Source organism: Nicotiana tabacum, chromosome 14 (assembly GCF_000715075.1).
Source record: "Nicotiana tabacum cultivar K326 chromosome 14, ASM71507v2, whole genome shotgun sequence".
Taxonomy (NCBI): domain Eukaryota; kingdom Viridiplantae; phylum Streptophyta; class Magnoliopsida; order Solanales; family Solanaceae; genus Nicotiana; species Nicotiana tabacum.
In genome coordinates, this window is record NC_134093.1 from 13,952,873 (window position 1) to 13,968,002 (window position 15,130).

General features: G+C 36.8%; 2 protein-coding genes across 3 annotated transcripts; both read right to left on the reverse strand.

Moving 5' to 3' along the window:
- Nucleotides 1-443: 443 nt before the first annotated feature.
- LOC107813920 (uncharacterized) lies at nucleotides 444-965 on the reverse strand. Its single transcript, XM_016639244.1, has one exon. It carries the CDS (start codon nucleotides 963-965, stop codon nucleotides 444-446), a length of 522 nt encoding a protein of 173 aa, XP_016494730.1.
- A 2,771-nt stretch (nucleotides 966-3,736) lies between these two features.
- Nucleotides 3,737-14,726, reverse strand: LOC107813933 (TNF receptor-associated factor homolog 1a). 2 transcript variants are annotated; one of them, XM_016639262.2, is made up of 13 exons: nucleotides 14,529-14,726; nucleotides 13,575-13,795; nucleotides 11,995-12,106; nucleotides 10,814-10,902; nucleotides 10,655-10,723; nucleotides 10,439-10,568; nucleotides 9,507-9,665; nucleotides 8,893-9,241; nucleotides 8,247-8,359; nucleotides 7,674-7,818; nucleotides 6,468-6,934; nucleotides 6,193-6,376; nucleotides 3,737-5,430 (listed from the first exon to the last, which is right to left on the reverse strand). In XM_016639262.2, exons 2-13 carry the CDS (start codon nucleotides 13,753-13,755, stop codon nucleotides 3,988-3,990), a joined length of 3,441 nt encoding a protein of 1,146 aa, XP_016494748.2. In that variant the 5' UTR covers nucleotides 13,756-13,795; nucleotides 14,529-14,726; the 3' UTR covers nucleotides 3,737-3,987. The 2 variants fall into 2 exon arrangements, with proteins under 2 accessions (XP_016494748.2, XP_075085453.1); XM_075229352.1 differs by having other exon boundaries at nucleotides 10,655-10,902; nucleotides 14,529-14,668.
- Between the last annotated feature and the right edge of the window lie 404 nt (nucleotides 14,727-15,130).

Genomic DNA, 15,130 nt, shown 5'->3' on the forward strand with positions numbered 1-15,130 from the left:
TGCTGCTGTGAACCCTGTCCAAAACCTTGAGGGTATCCATGCAGCTTGTAGAATCTGTCTTTGATATGTCCTGGTCGTTTGCAGTGGTCACAAAATGGCCTAGGCCTGTTGTTTGAAATCTGATTCCCACCAGGTGAGTAATTTGTCTTAAAAGTTCTTCCCCCTACATTGACATTCAACGTAATAGAATCAAAGGTCAATTGGTTTATGGTCTTGAATTCTCTCTGCTTCTCCTCATGTATCAATAAAGCAAATACATGTGCCATGGAAGTCAATGGATTCATCATGAGAATGCTCCCTCGAACAACTGTGTAAACCTCGTTAAGTCCCATTAGGAACTGTATGAGTCTTCTATCCTGCTGTGCCTTGTGTATGCTTTCCTTTGCTCCACAAGTGCACACACAACTACAGTGAGTTTTAGCACTTAGTGTATTCAACTCTTCCTAGAGTTTCTTCATTTTCGTGTAGTAACCTATGATGTCAAGCACTCCTTGACTCAAATCGTTAATCTCTTTCTGGATTTGGTACAACTTAGCTCCATTCGTCTGATCATATCGATCCTCCAATTCCTTCCACAATTTGACGGAATTATTCAAATATTCAACACTGTCAGCAATATCCTTTGCCAAGGAATTCAGAATCCATGAAGTGACCATGTCATCATACCTCTCCCACTTGAGAAACTGTGGAGATGTCATATCGGGCCTTACACACTCTTCGTTGATAAACCCTATCTTATTTTTCACCGAGAGAGACCTTAGCACTCCTCTTCTCCAGGAACGATAACCAACTCCATCAAAAGGGACAGGTACTAAAGCAGAACTTGGACTATCATCAAAAGGGACAGGTACTAAAGCAGAACCCGGACTATCATATGGATGAATATAAAAAGAGCTAGTTGCACCAATTATCGTTTGTGTGATCGCCGCCGTCGCCGCCTCATCAGTTTGATCCAGAACCGCCATGAGAATATTGTTGGTCACCAATTATTTTGGGACAAATCAGGTAGATCATTGCTCGCGTAGCCGGAATTAAGCTCAAAAACTTCTATTCACTAACGAATCGTTGGTGGATATGTCGATTTGAAGTTTTCTCCAAATTATTTGTTTGCAAAAGAAAAACCCTAGCTTATTCTCTGATTGAAAACGAAAGAACAAAGAAGAGATTCAACAGCGTGATTGATGAAGAAAACCTCCGCTCTGATATCATGTGAAGATTGCAAGATCAGAATGAGCTATACTCATCCTCCAATGGAGGATTCAGAACTCTCTAAAATGTGCAGTTCGAAGAGAGAGAGAGAGAAATGAACAATGAGGAGTCTCTGATTTGGGAAAAGTGAAACTCAAAATATCTATTACTGAGTACTGTACACTTTATACACATAAGCAACAAAGAAAGGATAAACGAAAATGTAATAACTAAATTAATTAAGCTGACAGCTGAAACTTCAGTAGAACAGACTAATGCTCTGTTGACTCAGCAATAAGTATACAAGTGTGCATAAATATAAAAAATAATCTCAATATAATCTCAATAGTTTAAGAGATTGTCATGTGAATAACATAAAAGACAAGAGAGATAGAGAGAGGGGAGGGGTGAAACGACCCAAATAGTATATCAAATCAACTAATTATATTAACTCAATACTAATTGAAATGACAAAGCAAATACTAACTATAGTAAAGATATTCTAACAGAAAGCTAAGAAGAAAAGGGATGAGAAAACCAGATACAGAATTGGGGATGAGGAAATGAGAGATACAAAGCAAGAGATGAGAGAGAACACTGAACATCACAAAGATACCTAAGAATAAAAAGGCAAGGCCAAATTTAAAAAAAGAACGAAAAAATCAAGATTTAGGGTGTGTTTGGTATGAAGGAAAATATTTTTCAATTTTTCCATGTTTGGTTGGCTTAAATATTTTGGAAAACATTTTCCTTATGAAGTCATTTTCCTTATGAACTCTTTTTCCTCCAATTGGAGGAAAATGTTTTCCTTATCAAGAGAAGGGAAAACATTTTCCAAAACTCTTTTTCAACCTTCCCCACACTCACCCACTAACCCCACCCCTCTCTCCAAAAAGGCTTCCTTTTTTTAAATTTTAGTTTTTTTTTCCGTCACCCCCTATCCCCCCCCCCCCCCCGGCAAAAAAAATTTACTTTTTTTGTAATTTCAAATTTCTGTTTTTTCGAAAGTTTATGACTTCATGTTTATTGTATCTAAATTATTTATGAATACTCTTGAGAAGTTATTTTCCTTAATTTGCATACCAAACACCGAAAAATGAATAAAATTACTACTTGTTTTTCACGAAAAATATTTTCTTGGAAAATATTTTTCGTTATACCAAACACACCCTTAATAGGGAAAAATTTAGTATTTTTAAATAATGTTTTTCTTGTTAAATTTAAAAGTCTCTTCAAGATACGCTAAATACTTACCTGCACACAGTCGTTACGCCGAACCAATCAAAATTACCATGGTTACGTGATTTAATAAAATAAAAATATGCATTAATTAACCATGATTAATTCCTAGAGAAATAATAAATGAATATTATGCATTTAATATATAAATTCAGAGCCGTATCAAGGATTTAAACTTTATGGCTTCAACCTTTAAGGTTTTTAACATTGAAGTCATTATATTTTTAAGGTTATGGGTTCGTATCTAATATTTATTATAATTTTATACTAAATTTATATTCCGCTGAACCCGGTAGCAAATGGCTAGATCCGCCCCTCTATATATCTATATATCCTTATTTACAACAATATACAATTAGTTGAGCAGTGCCTTTACACGGTCTTATGACTTTGCGAGAAACTGTATTTTTGGTAAACCATCATAGAACTTGGTCATTATTATTTAATTAGCTATGTGATCATCTAATTTAAAAACTTAAATTAATCAAAAAAAATATTTTTATTTACATAATTACGTCCATCAATGACTGTTACCTCGTGTGAGGGGTTACCCTTCTCCCGATTTTGAGGTTGTTGGGATTATGAGAATTAACATAATGAGATGTAACTGAGTGTATATATAGTCACGGTAATTCTATATCAGGACGTGTTCCAATGACTAATAAGTTACTTTTGTTTTTCTATTATTCTATTTTATTACTTTAATTTGGCAAAATTTGTTATCAAGTGTTGACTTGGCAGTGGTACGTAGTAATTAGTAATAAGGTTGAATTGTTATTCCTTTTTGTTTCCAATCCAAAGACGCAAATATTTGGGCACAAAACAGCCTCTCTTAAAGAAAGTTAGGTTGAAAAATGTATTAAAGTAGGTATTATCTGCTGATTTTGGAAAATAATAAGGCTTGATTACCGTACTGCATACGTGGAAATTAAAGTGAAAAGGATTAGGTCTGGTTTGAATTTCTGGCCACCAAAAAAAATAAAAAATAAAAAGGCCTCCTCCATCTGATCCTAGAATACTGCTCTTATGCATATTTTACACAATCAAAGAGATAAAGTTTTGAGTTTCTTTTCTGAACTAAGGGTCGGATTTAGGGGTATTATCAATTCTAGCCCGTCAGATACTATTTATATTTGATAGCCGAAAAAATGCATAAAATTTGTATAATTTTTATATATAACATACATATATATGTACAAAAAATATACAAATTTTATATATTTTTCCGGCTATAATTTTTTCAGCGACTAACAGTTCCCAATCAAGATTTGAGAAAGAAAAAAGAATAACCATATTATCAGACTCCATAAAAGAGAAGGCCAAACTTTTTAGACATCAACTCCCCAATTGGGGTGATAAAAAAAACACATTTTTCAAAGCTAATAAAAAGGGAAACCAAGAAAGGCAGAATCACTCTTTACAAAATGTCTCCTTGCCACTAGAGGGTTATAACCTCCTTCCCAACTCCAAAGACCACACTCTCCTCCAGTACATTATTATAAGGAATACAGCCTAAACACTAACGGCCTATTATCCGCCCCATCGATGGAGCTGAGCTAGTCAAAGACCATTTGGAGGCCTATATACTCCATAGCCATTTACTCCACAAGCCACGTTCGAGTAGTCAGGAACGTGATATGGGTAACTAGGATCATTTTCCACATTCCTCATTCCAAGAAATGATGGATCAGAACCCATCATTTGCCACTGGTTAGGAACTAAACCATCAATCTGCCCACTTATAAACCGTGGATTAGGCTGCCGAATCATATCCCTACTAACACTATCAAAAGGGCCTCCAGAAAAATTATACTGGATCTCATCATGATAACTTCGTGTTCGCTCAAATCTACAGGAACTTGTTGAGGGACCTAGGTCAGCGGCAGGCATCCCAATATCACCAGGGAAAGAGAAATGCCGATTCAGATGGTGTGACCCATTGTTGTAACTTTGATGAAAGCCTGTGTTGGGCATCGAAGTCCTTCCAATTCCATGCTCATCATCAAGTAAGTCGTTGATGATATCAAGATGTGGAAATTCATCGGCCAGTGCACTTTGAGACTGGCGTCCAGACGTGCAGGCTGGAAACTCGGATGGGATATGATCATGGGTTCTGCTGTTTACAGGCTTGAACAAATCAAAGTTTTGAAACTCGTTTATCATAGAAACATGGTCCCGGGACATACTCCTGCTGTCCCTCTGGGAACTCTCCCATTGCAGTCCATTCTGCAGGGTATCATGATTCATCATTCCATATGAAAAACTTGGTCTGATACAACTAGGTTCTATTCTTTCTGAGCCTTGTGGTAAAAATGACGGCCCAGAAATCAGTGAAGGTGATTGAGGATATGACTGTGAACTGTTAACCACTGGACTTTGAGAATAGGGTTGACTAAAACCAGCCGAACTTCCAGAAACAGGATTGCCCACAATTGCATTTCGATAGGACTGAGGAACATAACTGTGTGTTGCTGGTGACGGGTCAGAGCCCAGTTGACCAGCTGCACTCACTGAACGGGCAAGTACTGGCGATGCCGGAACCATGGAAACAACAGGGGTAGCAGGCCTAGGCCCAGGTACTACAGGAGCACTCAAGGGTCTGGACAGGGCAGGAACTTGTGATTTGGGCTTTTCAGTTGTCGCAGAGGAAGTCACTTGACGAGATTGGAAGTTCTGAGGTATAATAGATACTGAATGCACCGAGGGCTTCTCTGCCGCGTGTCGTTCTAAAACTTTATGAGGATCAGCCTTCGACAACACAGCAGTTTCAGCTGAATTAGCCAACGTTGTCGATTTATGAGTCAGCTTAGGACTTTCCAAAGACAATCTTTTAACAGAAGTTGGATCACTTGTGGCCGAGACCTTAAGTTCTGACTTCGACTGAACGGCAGATGCTGCACTTTTTGGAGGGCTTCTAGGAGGAGACATGACATGCGGCTTCTCCAAGGGAGGTCTCTCTGTATCAGCCTCTGTCAGCTTTCTCTGCTGTGAAACTACTATTTTCTGCATACAACAAGAAAACATGGCAATGAAAGTTGGAACTCGCTGACAAGAACATAAACAGAATCATGGCATCCACAGTAAAGAAATTGCCCTCAAAAAACAAAAAAAAGGAACTTGCTTAACAAAAAAACAAACGAATAACAAGCAAGGATACCCAAAAAAAAAACATGGTAGTTTACCAATATTTCAGGAATACATTGTGTTTTGCACGAATAGAAAGAAGAACAGGACACTCAGCTTGCAAGATTTTTTTTCACCTCCTTTCTATTAACTATATAAACATGAACGAAATGCTGAAAAGGGAGTGAAGGAGTTAAAACCCCGAAAAGGAAAAACAAATATGCTTTTGAGTGTTATGACTCACAATTCTCAGTAAAAGATTTTTTGATTTTTTTCTAGGATGAAATCGAGTCAACGGGTAAAAGATTAATAGCCTGTTTAAAAGTGTTTTTTTTAAAAGTACTTTTGGTGAGAAGCAGTTTGTGTTTGGCTAATTAATTTGAAAAATACTTCAAAGCAGCAATTAGTGGTTGGCCAAGCTTTTAAAAAGCGCTTCTAAGTGTATTTATCTCAAAAGCACTTCTCAAAAAAGTGCATCGAGGAAGAAGCTACTTTTTTCTGCTTCTACTCAAAAGCACTTTTTTTTCTTCTAAAAGCTCGGCCAAACACTTCAACTTTGAAAAAAAAACATAAAAAGTGCTTTTCAACTTGGAGAAGCTTGGGCAAACAGGCTATAATGCATAATGGGAGAAGAAGACAAACCTTCTTCACCACTTCTTGCTCGTGCGAATGCGCAATAGCCTGAGACTCCGATCTAGTTGCTCCACAACTTACAGGTGTATTACTTAGCCGCCCTGCATCTGGAAGAGCATCTACTGGCTGACTATGTGTTTCACTAGCGCAGTCAGCTGCATTACTGGTTGACTTGCTTCTGTGGTTAGCCACTCTAAAAAGTCACGCACCAGGAATTAGAACAACAACAGACATCATGAAAGATAAGCAAATGGATGCCAAAAAAATAAATTATAGAAGGTCACCTGCTAGGTGATTTCTGGTTTTTATGGTTCGAAGTCCCTCTGTAAGGCGCATTCGTAGCCGCTGAAGGGACTGAGTCAGTAGAACACGTTGATGAACTATCATCCATAACAGAAAGACTTTTTCCTGAAATTCCATTCTGTACAGATGAAAGGCCACTCAATCCACTGCAGCTAGTTTCTGTTATAGGATGCATTTCAGAGGTGTCAGTATCCCAGTTGACAGGACTTGCGCCTCTGTCCTCAAAATCAGGATGGTTTGCTTCTGGGACACAATCGACTGAATCAGAAATGTCCGAAACATCTTCCAGTATATCTGTTTTTCCCAATGCTGCCTCTGGCTCCTCAATCTCGTAGTCATTTCCATCACCGATACACCCATCTCGTTCAGCCTTCTCTTGCTCAGTAATACAAATTTTCTCATCCCTCCCCTTGTCCTTTGTTTTGCGATTATTCTTTTTCTGTTTTCCCTGAAATACAAGGTAAGAATGATAAAATGTATTTACACAATATCCCCAAAAAAGCACTTTCTTCAGGAGGTTAAAAGGATAAATACTTTCACTAACCCTCAACGGACAGTTAAGAGCTTGCACACCAACTAGTTGACAAAGTCTACAACTTTGAAACTGTCTCAACACAGATTCTAGTCAAAATAAAATTAACCCTCTTTCGTTCTTTTCTCTTTTTCTTTTTCTTTTTTTTCCTCTGTTGGGGATCCCAGAACATTCAGTTCTACTACTATATCACATGCTTTTTTACACATTTGTGTAAGCAACTTTTATCAGCCAAGCTTTAATGAGCATATCTTGAATAAAAAAAATTTAGGTGGTGCAATGGCAGAATATACAATTATCTGATATACAGCATAGAAACTACATTAGTGATGCCAATAATTGAAACCAGGACATGGTTTTCAATTGAGCTGACATAAAGCTCCTTGCTTCAGCATTTCCTAATTCCTACAAGGCTATAACCACAATTTGCGCATAAAAAGAATTTCAAGCAAAGGCTAACTTTGCCCCTCGACCCCTAAAGTTAAATAGCTGATAGCAGAGACTCAAACTCTAATACCAACGCTGCAGGAGCTTTTTTTAAAAACAATGATCTGTAGCCTCAGTTAAACAGATGTTCCAGTAAATTGTAAATAAAAAATATGTCAGATATCTTAACTGTGTAATCAAATACCATAAACATATGCAAGGACAATACCTGCTTTTTCTTTGACTTCTTTTCCTTGTCAGACGCTTTTTTAGCTTTCAGCTCAGTTTCAGCCAGCCAAGAAGCCTCCTCTTCACGGATGAGCTCCTCTTGCCTCTTTAAAGCAACAGCTTCCTGATATGCGACCTCTATTTTACTACAGAAGGTAAATAACCAAGTCATTTTTTTAATCAGTATATTCAAATCATTGTTCCATTTCAAAAAAACAAAAACAAAAAATTGTTAACCATCAAAAAGTGCAGTATGACAACTACCCACAAATTAGACAAAATGGACGAGCTTTGCCGCTCATTACACAATATTAGGTACAACATCATCTCACATCAATGCAGAAAATGCAGTTGACAATGCAGCTGCTTCCAAATTTGAGGTTTGCAAATATAGTTAGATCTCTTCTAACTTTAAAGGTCGGCAAAACTAATTAGTGTGTTAGACTGCCTCTACTGTTAAAAGTTTCCAAAAGACCCTGACGCAATACAAATGGAACCCAAAGCAGAAGCTATGTCTAGCCATTTCAATAGCAGCAATCACAGTTAATAGCAAATAATTGATTAAGTGGTTTACCTGAAAATATGTGCAAGGACAAATATCTCAATGGTTCGACGACCTAGTTCAGTTAGGCGCCTCTCGTCTCGCACAATGGAATCTTTGTTGAAGTCCTCTCCTGAGGCACCATCCTAAAACAAAGAATAGTAGAATAAGTACTTGTCTTTCTTCCCCTTCTTTTTCCCAGGAGAGGGGGAACAAATTCCCCGGTGATACCCCAAAAAGAAAGGCAGTAAGAGAAGTGACTCTGACAAAAGTAACTCTTGGACCATATTTACAATTTTTCAGTTATGCTAGGCATTGAAATAGGACCCAATTCAAATGTCATCCACAAAAAACATAGTTCACTCACAATTATTGACCTTGTTGCATGACAAAAGCTCAATCTCATTCTTACTGACTTTCAGTGGCTTATCCACAAAAGCAGTTTAAGATATATCCAAACACGTTAAGGAATCATAACAAAAGCGTGTCCACAAATAGGAAATATTACTGAAGCATACGTATCTCTCACAAAATCTTTGACAGAAGGGCTAATCTATATTTCACTAAAATACAAAAATAAATCCAAGAGCAGCAATAACAAGAAACTGTCGTACAATATTCAAGCCATAAATTTGGAACATTTCAGAATAGAGCTTCAACCACGGATTGTGTCACTTACCTTTGTACGGTTCTGGGGACCTTTCTCATCCTTTGGAGGCAGCGGTTCCAATGCAGCCCTCTCAAGCAATAGCAAGACATCATCCACCAAGACAAACATGTCTTCTGCCAAACGAACAATAGGAACGAGTTGTTCTTCTGCATCCAAATGTTTCCCCTTACCTTTCTTGCCTTTAGTCTGGCCTTCAATAGCCTTAAGCCCACTGTACAAAGAGTCCATCACCAGAGTAGATGTAACCTCTTTTTCAACGAAGAAGTACTTGACAAGCACTTTCAAAATCGAATCTGATTTCTCCCGAGACATGCTGCACCTAGAATTTTGGTCCATTCCCAGCCAAAAAGCACAGAAACTGCATTTCCATGTCACGTGAGATGTCAGTATGCTATGATAAAATGCTAAAAACATCAAAAATCTAAAAGCGAGCACATATAGCATTGCCTACATGAGGATTATGGGGAACAAATATGTCATTCAACAGAAAACTTATCTACATTCACCACCACAACTAAAGAGCTAAATAAGACACCACAAAACTTAGATATTAGAAGCTAGAGAACTATCAAGGCTAACAGTCTCTAGAACCAGGTAAGCAATAGAGAAAATTTACGGCATACCTCGACCATCTAGCTTTATCCTCTATCAACTTTCCAAGTCTTCCTCTCCGCTCTTCAACGAAACGGCGGCAAATCTGCTCAACATTGGTCAAATATACTCTAACAAGCTCCCTCCTATATTGACAGTCAAGGCAACGAAAGGGACGATCCGCTCTCTCCCTGCAAACAAAGAACACAGGCCAGAATCACCATTTGAGATCCATCACGACATCCATGGAACAAGTTAAGAATACTCAATATTATAGAAAATAGATATTCAGTAGCAACAAATCTCGTCTCCTAGGTCTACACTTTGGTGTAAGTTGCAATGGTGTCCTAACAATATTATACACAAAGTAGCAACATTTCTAAATGTCATTGTGTCCATATTAAAAACCATGTTTAACATGACCCTCACAGACATACCACAAACACGCTCCACACACAAATCATTGAACTCCCAACTTTTCCTTTCTTCGTTTGACCACAAATATATATATGACATCATAATGTTTGAAGACTACTATTTCAGTATCTCATTCTTCCTGATATATACAAAGCCTAATAACACTACAACAACAACAACATACCCAGTCTTATCCCACACCGTGGGGTCTGGGGAGGATTTGAATCCAGTGTTGTAAATCAAACACTTAATAGAAAATTCATGCCAGTATGTCCATGTCAAACATTTATGGCATGTTCACATACATGTTGACATCGTCCTGTTTGATAAAAATTTATATGGGAACACCTATGTTGAACGAAAAGGTCGAACCAAGTAGCACTTTTAAATCTTCACATCCAAGCATGAAGAGGAATCACATCGACTTAGACTAGCAAATGGTGGTGGAATAACATACTATTGGCTAACCATGCTATCTGTAATGTAAGATACAGAAATTGGTATAAAATTATAAATTAGGGAGAGGGAGATCAAAGTGAGAAAAGACCTGATAACTTGAACTTGAGCTTTAATTATGAGGGTATCGGCATCAATAAACCCTTCTAAGACTTTTGAAAGCTCCATAAACTTTTTCCAACCCCAATCATGCTCTTTCTTCCAGAAACGATGTAATGTATCTGCAGAAATTTGCAACTGTATTTTAACACGAACATGCGAGGACTTCAATAGATCCATCACAAAACACCATATGTAATGTACCCACCTGAATACTTGGACTTCTTAGGATCTTTGTTCACCACAGCAATAGTGAATTGAGCAAAATGACTCCAACCTGTTTTTATCAAAAGACAAGAAAACATCAACAACACAGCTACAGCAACACTTGAAGATAGGTTTGGGTGAACTACCAACATTATCACACCTGGAAGGAGCTTGTCATGATTAGCCACACACAGAAACAAAGAGAGATGATTGCAGACATCGCATCCTTGAGGGTAAATCAAAATATACCTGTTGCCACCAGTTTGATCATATCAAATATTTGTTAGTAATTTTATAATTCCTGAAACAGATAATTCTCATTCAATGAGAGGAATAAACAAGTATACAAGATTACAGTAAGCTTCAATTAAGGGTGTAAGAATATCAAACTTCGTACAACCCAAACTCCAAACATAAGATGAAGCAAGATAAACAGTGTCTGTGATTACCTCTATGTCAATGAAAAAGGAGAACCTAGTGATCAAACTCAAGCTGGCATCAGCCTATTTTCTAAGAGTAAACTAACAGTGTTTGCAGTCATGCAATTTCTCTCAGAAAAAGATAGTGGAAGAGTGCAGGGAAGAGGCTCCTGTAATTTTCTCAGGTCGCCTATTAATCATTCATCTATCTCAGGAAGTAAAAATGAATTTACTTGTTTACATTCATCCAATTTCAAAGGGGATTGTAAAGATGACCTAGACAAACTGCATGCCCCTCTGCTTTTACTTCCTTAGAAAATCACCGGAAAACCCCTTTCTTCTTCTCTTTTGTTACATCCTGCTCTTGGCTGCTTATCTAACCCAGCCTAACATGGTCCCAACCAGAAACAGAGTATGCACATGTAACCAACTTACTCCATAACTTACTCCGTAATTTTCTATTATCAGATAAGTTGTGCGCCCATCTCATTTTACTTCCTAACAGAGCACTGGGAATAGCCCTTCCCTCTTCTCTTATTTACATCCTGGCTCCTCTACTAAACCAATGTAACATCATCCAAACTAATAGAAAAGGGTACATACATAAATAACTTTATCCACAAACTTACTTCCCAACTCAACAGGTAGAAGATAGAAAGTCTAATTTTTCCTATTACAATTTACTTTATCCAAGTAAATGGTGGAAAACCATTAACATATGAAAAGTAGCAGCAGGCAGTTTTTGAAATGGATACACACTGGACAGACAGCATTTTGCTCGTTGAACAATACATATCTCGTTCTACAAGTAGTTGAAAGATGAGAACACATTAAATTCTTTCCGGTTAAAAGAAAGATGAGAACACATATAAGGGAACCGAACAAGTATATTCACAAATAATTCTTGCCAAAGATGTCATACCATTTGAAGCCTCCGACCTCAAATGCATTACTCCGAAGTTCTCTCTTGTTAATTTGTGAAAACTTATCAATCTTCCAGGTATATTTCCCATAAAGCTCGGAAGGTTTAGGTCCTAAGAAAATAAAAGAGGATAACTGAATAAATAAATCAAAGGTGCTTCCGATAAGCACGTAGATCGGTAGAAGGATACAAAAGGACAGAGCTAGTTAAGTGTAAAGAAGAAACTTCTGAAGAAATATTAATAGTCTCACAGCCTAGAGGCAGTTAAAACACATGCATTATCAATATCAGGTCGAAAAACAGTTAACACATAGTTACTGTTGCGTCTTTTTGATCAACAGTATAACATCCCCACCACTAACCCCGAATGAAAAGCGCATATAAAATGGAGTCAAGCAACTATAGTAGAAAACTACTCCTCAATAATGATGTAAATGGATCTCATCATATCACAATTGTGAAATACCAAATTCGACAAGAGTGGGTTACTCAAGTGGTGAGCACCCTCCACTTCTAACCAATAGGTTGTGAGTTCGAGTCACCCAAGAGCAAGGTGGGGAGCTCTTGGAGGGAGGGAATAAAAAATAAAAAACAAAAAAAATATTTAAAAAACAAAAAAAATATTTAAAAAACAAAAAAATTATAAAAAAAAAAACACCAAATTCCACAGCAGAGAAATTACTTCTTGTAGAATCCATTTCATACTATTGCTTAGGTCAGAGATAGAATATCAATGGTCATGTAACCTCCAAGAACTTACACTAGACGTGTTCACTTTTCATTTAGAGACTTGAAAAAGGACAGCAAGCTAGGTTGGAGTGCACTACCAGCAGCTTTGGTGACAATATAAGAGCTCACAGAGGTAGAGATGGTAAGGATAAAGAATTACGAAACTGATTAAGGAGAAAGAAATATGTGTGTGCATGGTCTACTATCAAATAGCCAGGAAGTATTGGCAACGAGATGGTTATATTGAAAACCAACAGCATATGCAAGGGTAACCAGTAATTAGTAGGCAGTGATTGACATTCTAAGGGTTCATCTTCAAAATCAATCATGTCTCCATCAATAACATCTAACTGAAAACCATCTCAAACTTAAAAGTGAATATTGCAGGTATATTTAATAAGCAATGATTGACATTCTAAGGATTCATCTTTAAAGTAAGCAAGCAGTTCACTAAATATGAAGAAGACATTGAACTGATTAAACACTATTAACAAGACTCAGACTCAGTAATATTCAGAGTTCTGAAACCAAAGAAGAAAGGAGCTGTCAATCCAAAAATAAGTATGCAGTGATTCCGCTTATTTTTGCAGAAAAGAAAGTAATGGTGGATTCAGATACGTCTGTCATGAACCAACTCAAGCAACTGACAATCTATTACATGAATGGTCCAACTTCCCCCAACTACGTACTAGTCTCCTGAAACTCATTACCCTATTATGCAACTTAAAGAAGCCAACAGAACTATTCTTATATGGGAAAAGAACACTGAAAATCGCAAGCAACATCTGTCAAGAATTGAAAGAAGACTTCAGAATTACAAAGAAAAACATTGAAACAGGCAAGCAGCATACCAGCATCTTCATCATCATCACTATCCCAGTAAGGAGGCGATGTGGACGGAGTTCCATTCTCCAACTGCTCTGAAGACCTCCATTCGGCCAACGCTTCACTAGATTGGCATCTCTGCTGGCCATTTGACACTCCCTCCAACGACCTCCCCGTACCTGCTTCCTCAGATGCACTTGAAGCCATTCTCACCCCACAACTCTCACCAAACTATTAAAAGCTCCACCTTTCTCATCCAAAAATAATTAAACCCCATTAAAAATACAAACAAAAACCTTTCTTTCCACACCTTTACAGTCTTAAATTCAAAAGGTAAAAGCAATGCAACAAGCTGAATCTGTAGTCAGTGGCGGAGCCACATACAGTGAAGTTGAACATCCTTCGTCTGATAATTATACTAGTGTAGATAGAAAATAATACTGCATATATAGGTCAAAATTACTTTTTACACATATATTAGCGAAATTACTGGCTTCGCCACTGCCTGGCGTTATCTAAAACTTCTCAGCCAAACTTATAGTAGTACATAACCTGGCCAAAATAAAACAATACAAATTTGTACATATTCCAAATAAGGACATATTCCAATTCACAATGACTATACCTGAAAACCCACATTAGAATAACTCCCAATAAACCCTAGTTCAAACCCAAGTTCCACAAAATCAAAAGAACCCGAAAATTAACTCAATCAATAAATTCAGATAAACCCAGAAAAATGAATCAATTTTTAATTTACCATAAACCCAATTGAGCAAAAACCCATAAACCCAATTGAAAATCAACATTCCCAGATCAAAAAAACAATAATTCCAAATAAATAACCACAACACAAAATATAAAAATAAACCCTAAAACACAATTAAAAAAACAAAAGGGAAGCAAAAAAATAAGGAAAATAGTATAATAACATAAATAAAATAAAATTAGGAGAGTAGATCAAGGAAAAAGGAGCAGACCTGAAGCAAAAGAACAAGGCTTTTGTCAATGGAAGCTGTGAAAAGAAATAAAGAGAGAGAGAGAGAGATTTGAGAGGTGGAAGAAGCAGCAGAACAGAGGCGGAAATAAAAAAATATAATTTTTATATATACCCCTTTACTTCTTATTCTTTTTTTAAAAAAAAAAATTCATATAATTACATGAAGATGGGTTTGGGTATTGTGTTTGTGTGTATCTCTATATGTATATCTCTTTCTTTACCGCTTGTTTGGATGGTTGTTACTAATCATTTCATAATATATCGTATCGTAGTGTATTATATTGTACCGTATCATTTGATAATTATAATATCTGAATAGATTATGTCGTTTGTCATCGTTTCATAATATCACACACCAACAATATGAAGAATAAACTTGTAATATTATAAAGAAAAATTATGATACAGAATAAAATTATTATATAAAAAGGTAGGGTAAATAATAAAATAAAATTATTTAATAATAATAAAGAGTGAAATTGAGAGAAAAAGATAAGGTAATGACGCGAACACACCAAATCAGTCGTTATACAAAGTGGCACATTTCGTCGTTATGTAACGATAGATTTAACGATACGATAC

Coding starts and splice junctions, on each gene's coding strand:
- LOC107813933 (XM_075229352.1), bottom strand. CDS start 13,755: ATGGCTTCAAGTGCATCTGAGGAAGCAGGTACGGGGAGGTCGTTGGAG. Junction 9,666..10,438: donor GCTCAAGTTCAAGTTATCAG/GTCTTTTCTCAC, acceptor CTTTGTTTGCAG/GGAGAGAGCGGATCGTCCCT. Junction 8,360..8,892: donor GTCCCCAGAACCGTACAAAG/GTAAGTGACACA, acceptor TCTTTGTTTTAG/GATGGTGCCTCAGGAGAGGA.
- LOC107813920 (XM_016639244.1), bottom strand. CDS start 965: ATGGCGGTTCTGGATCAAACTGATGAGGCGGCGACGGCGGCGATCACA.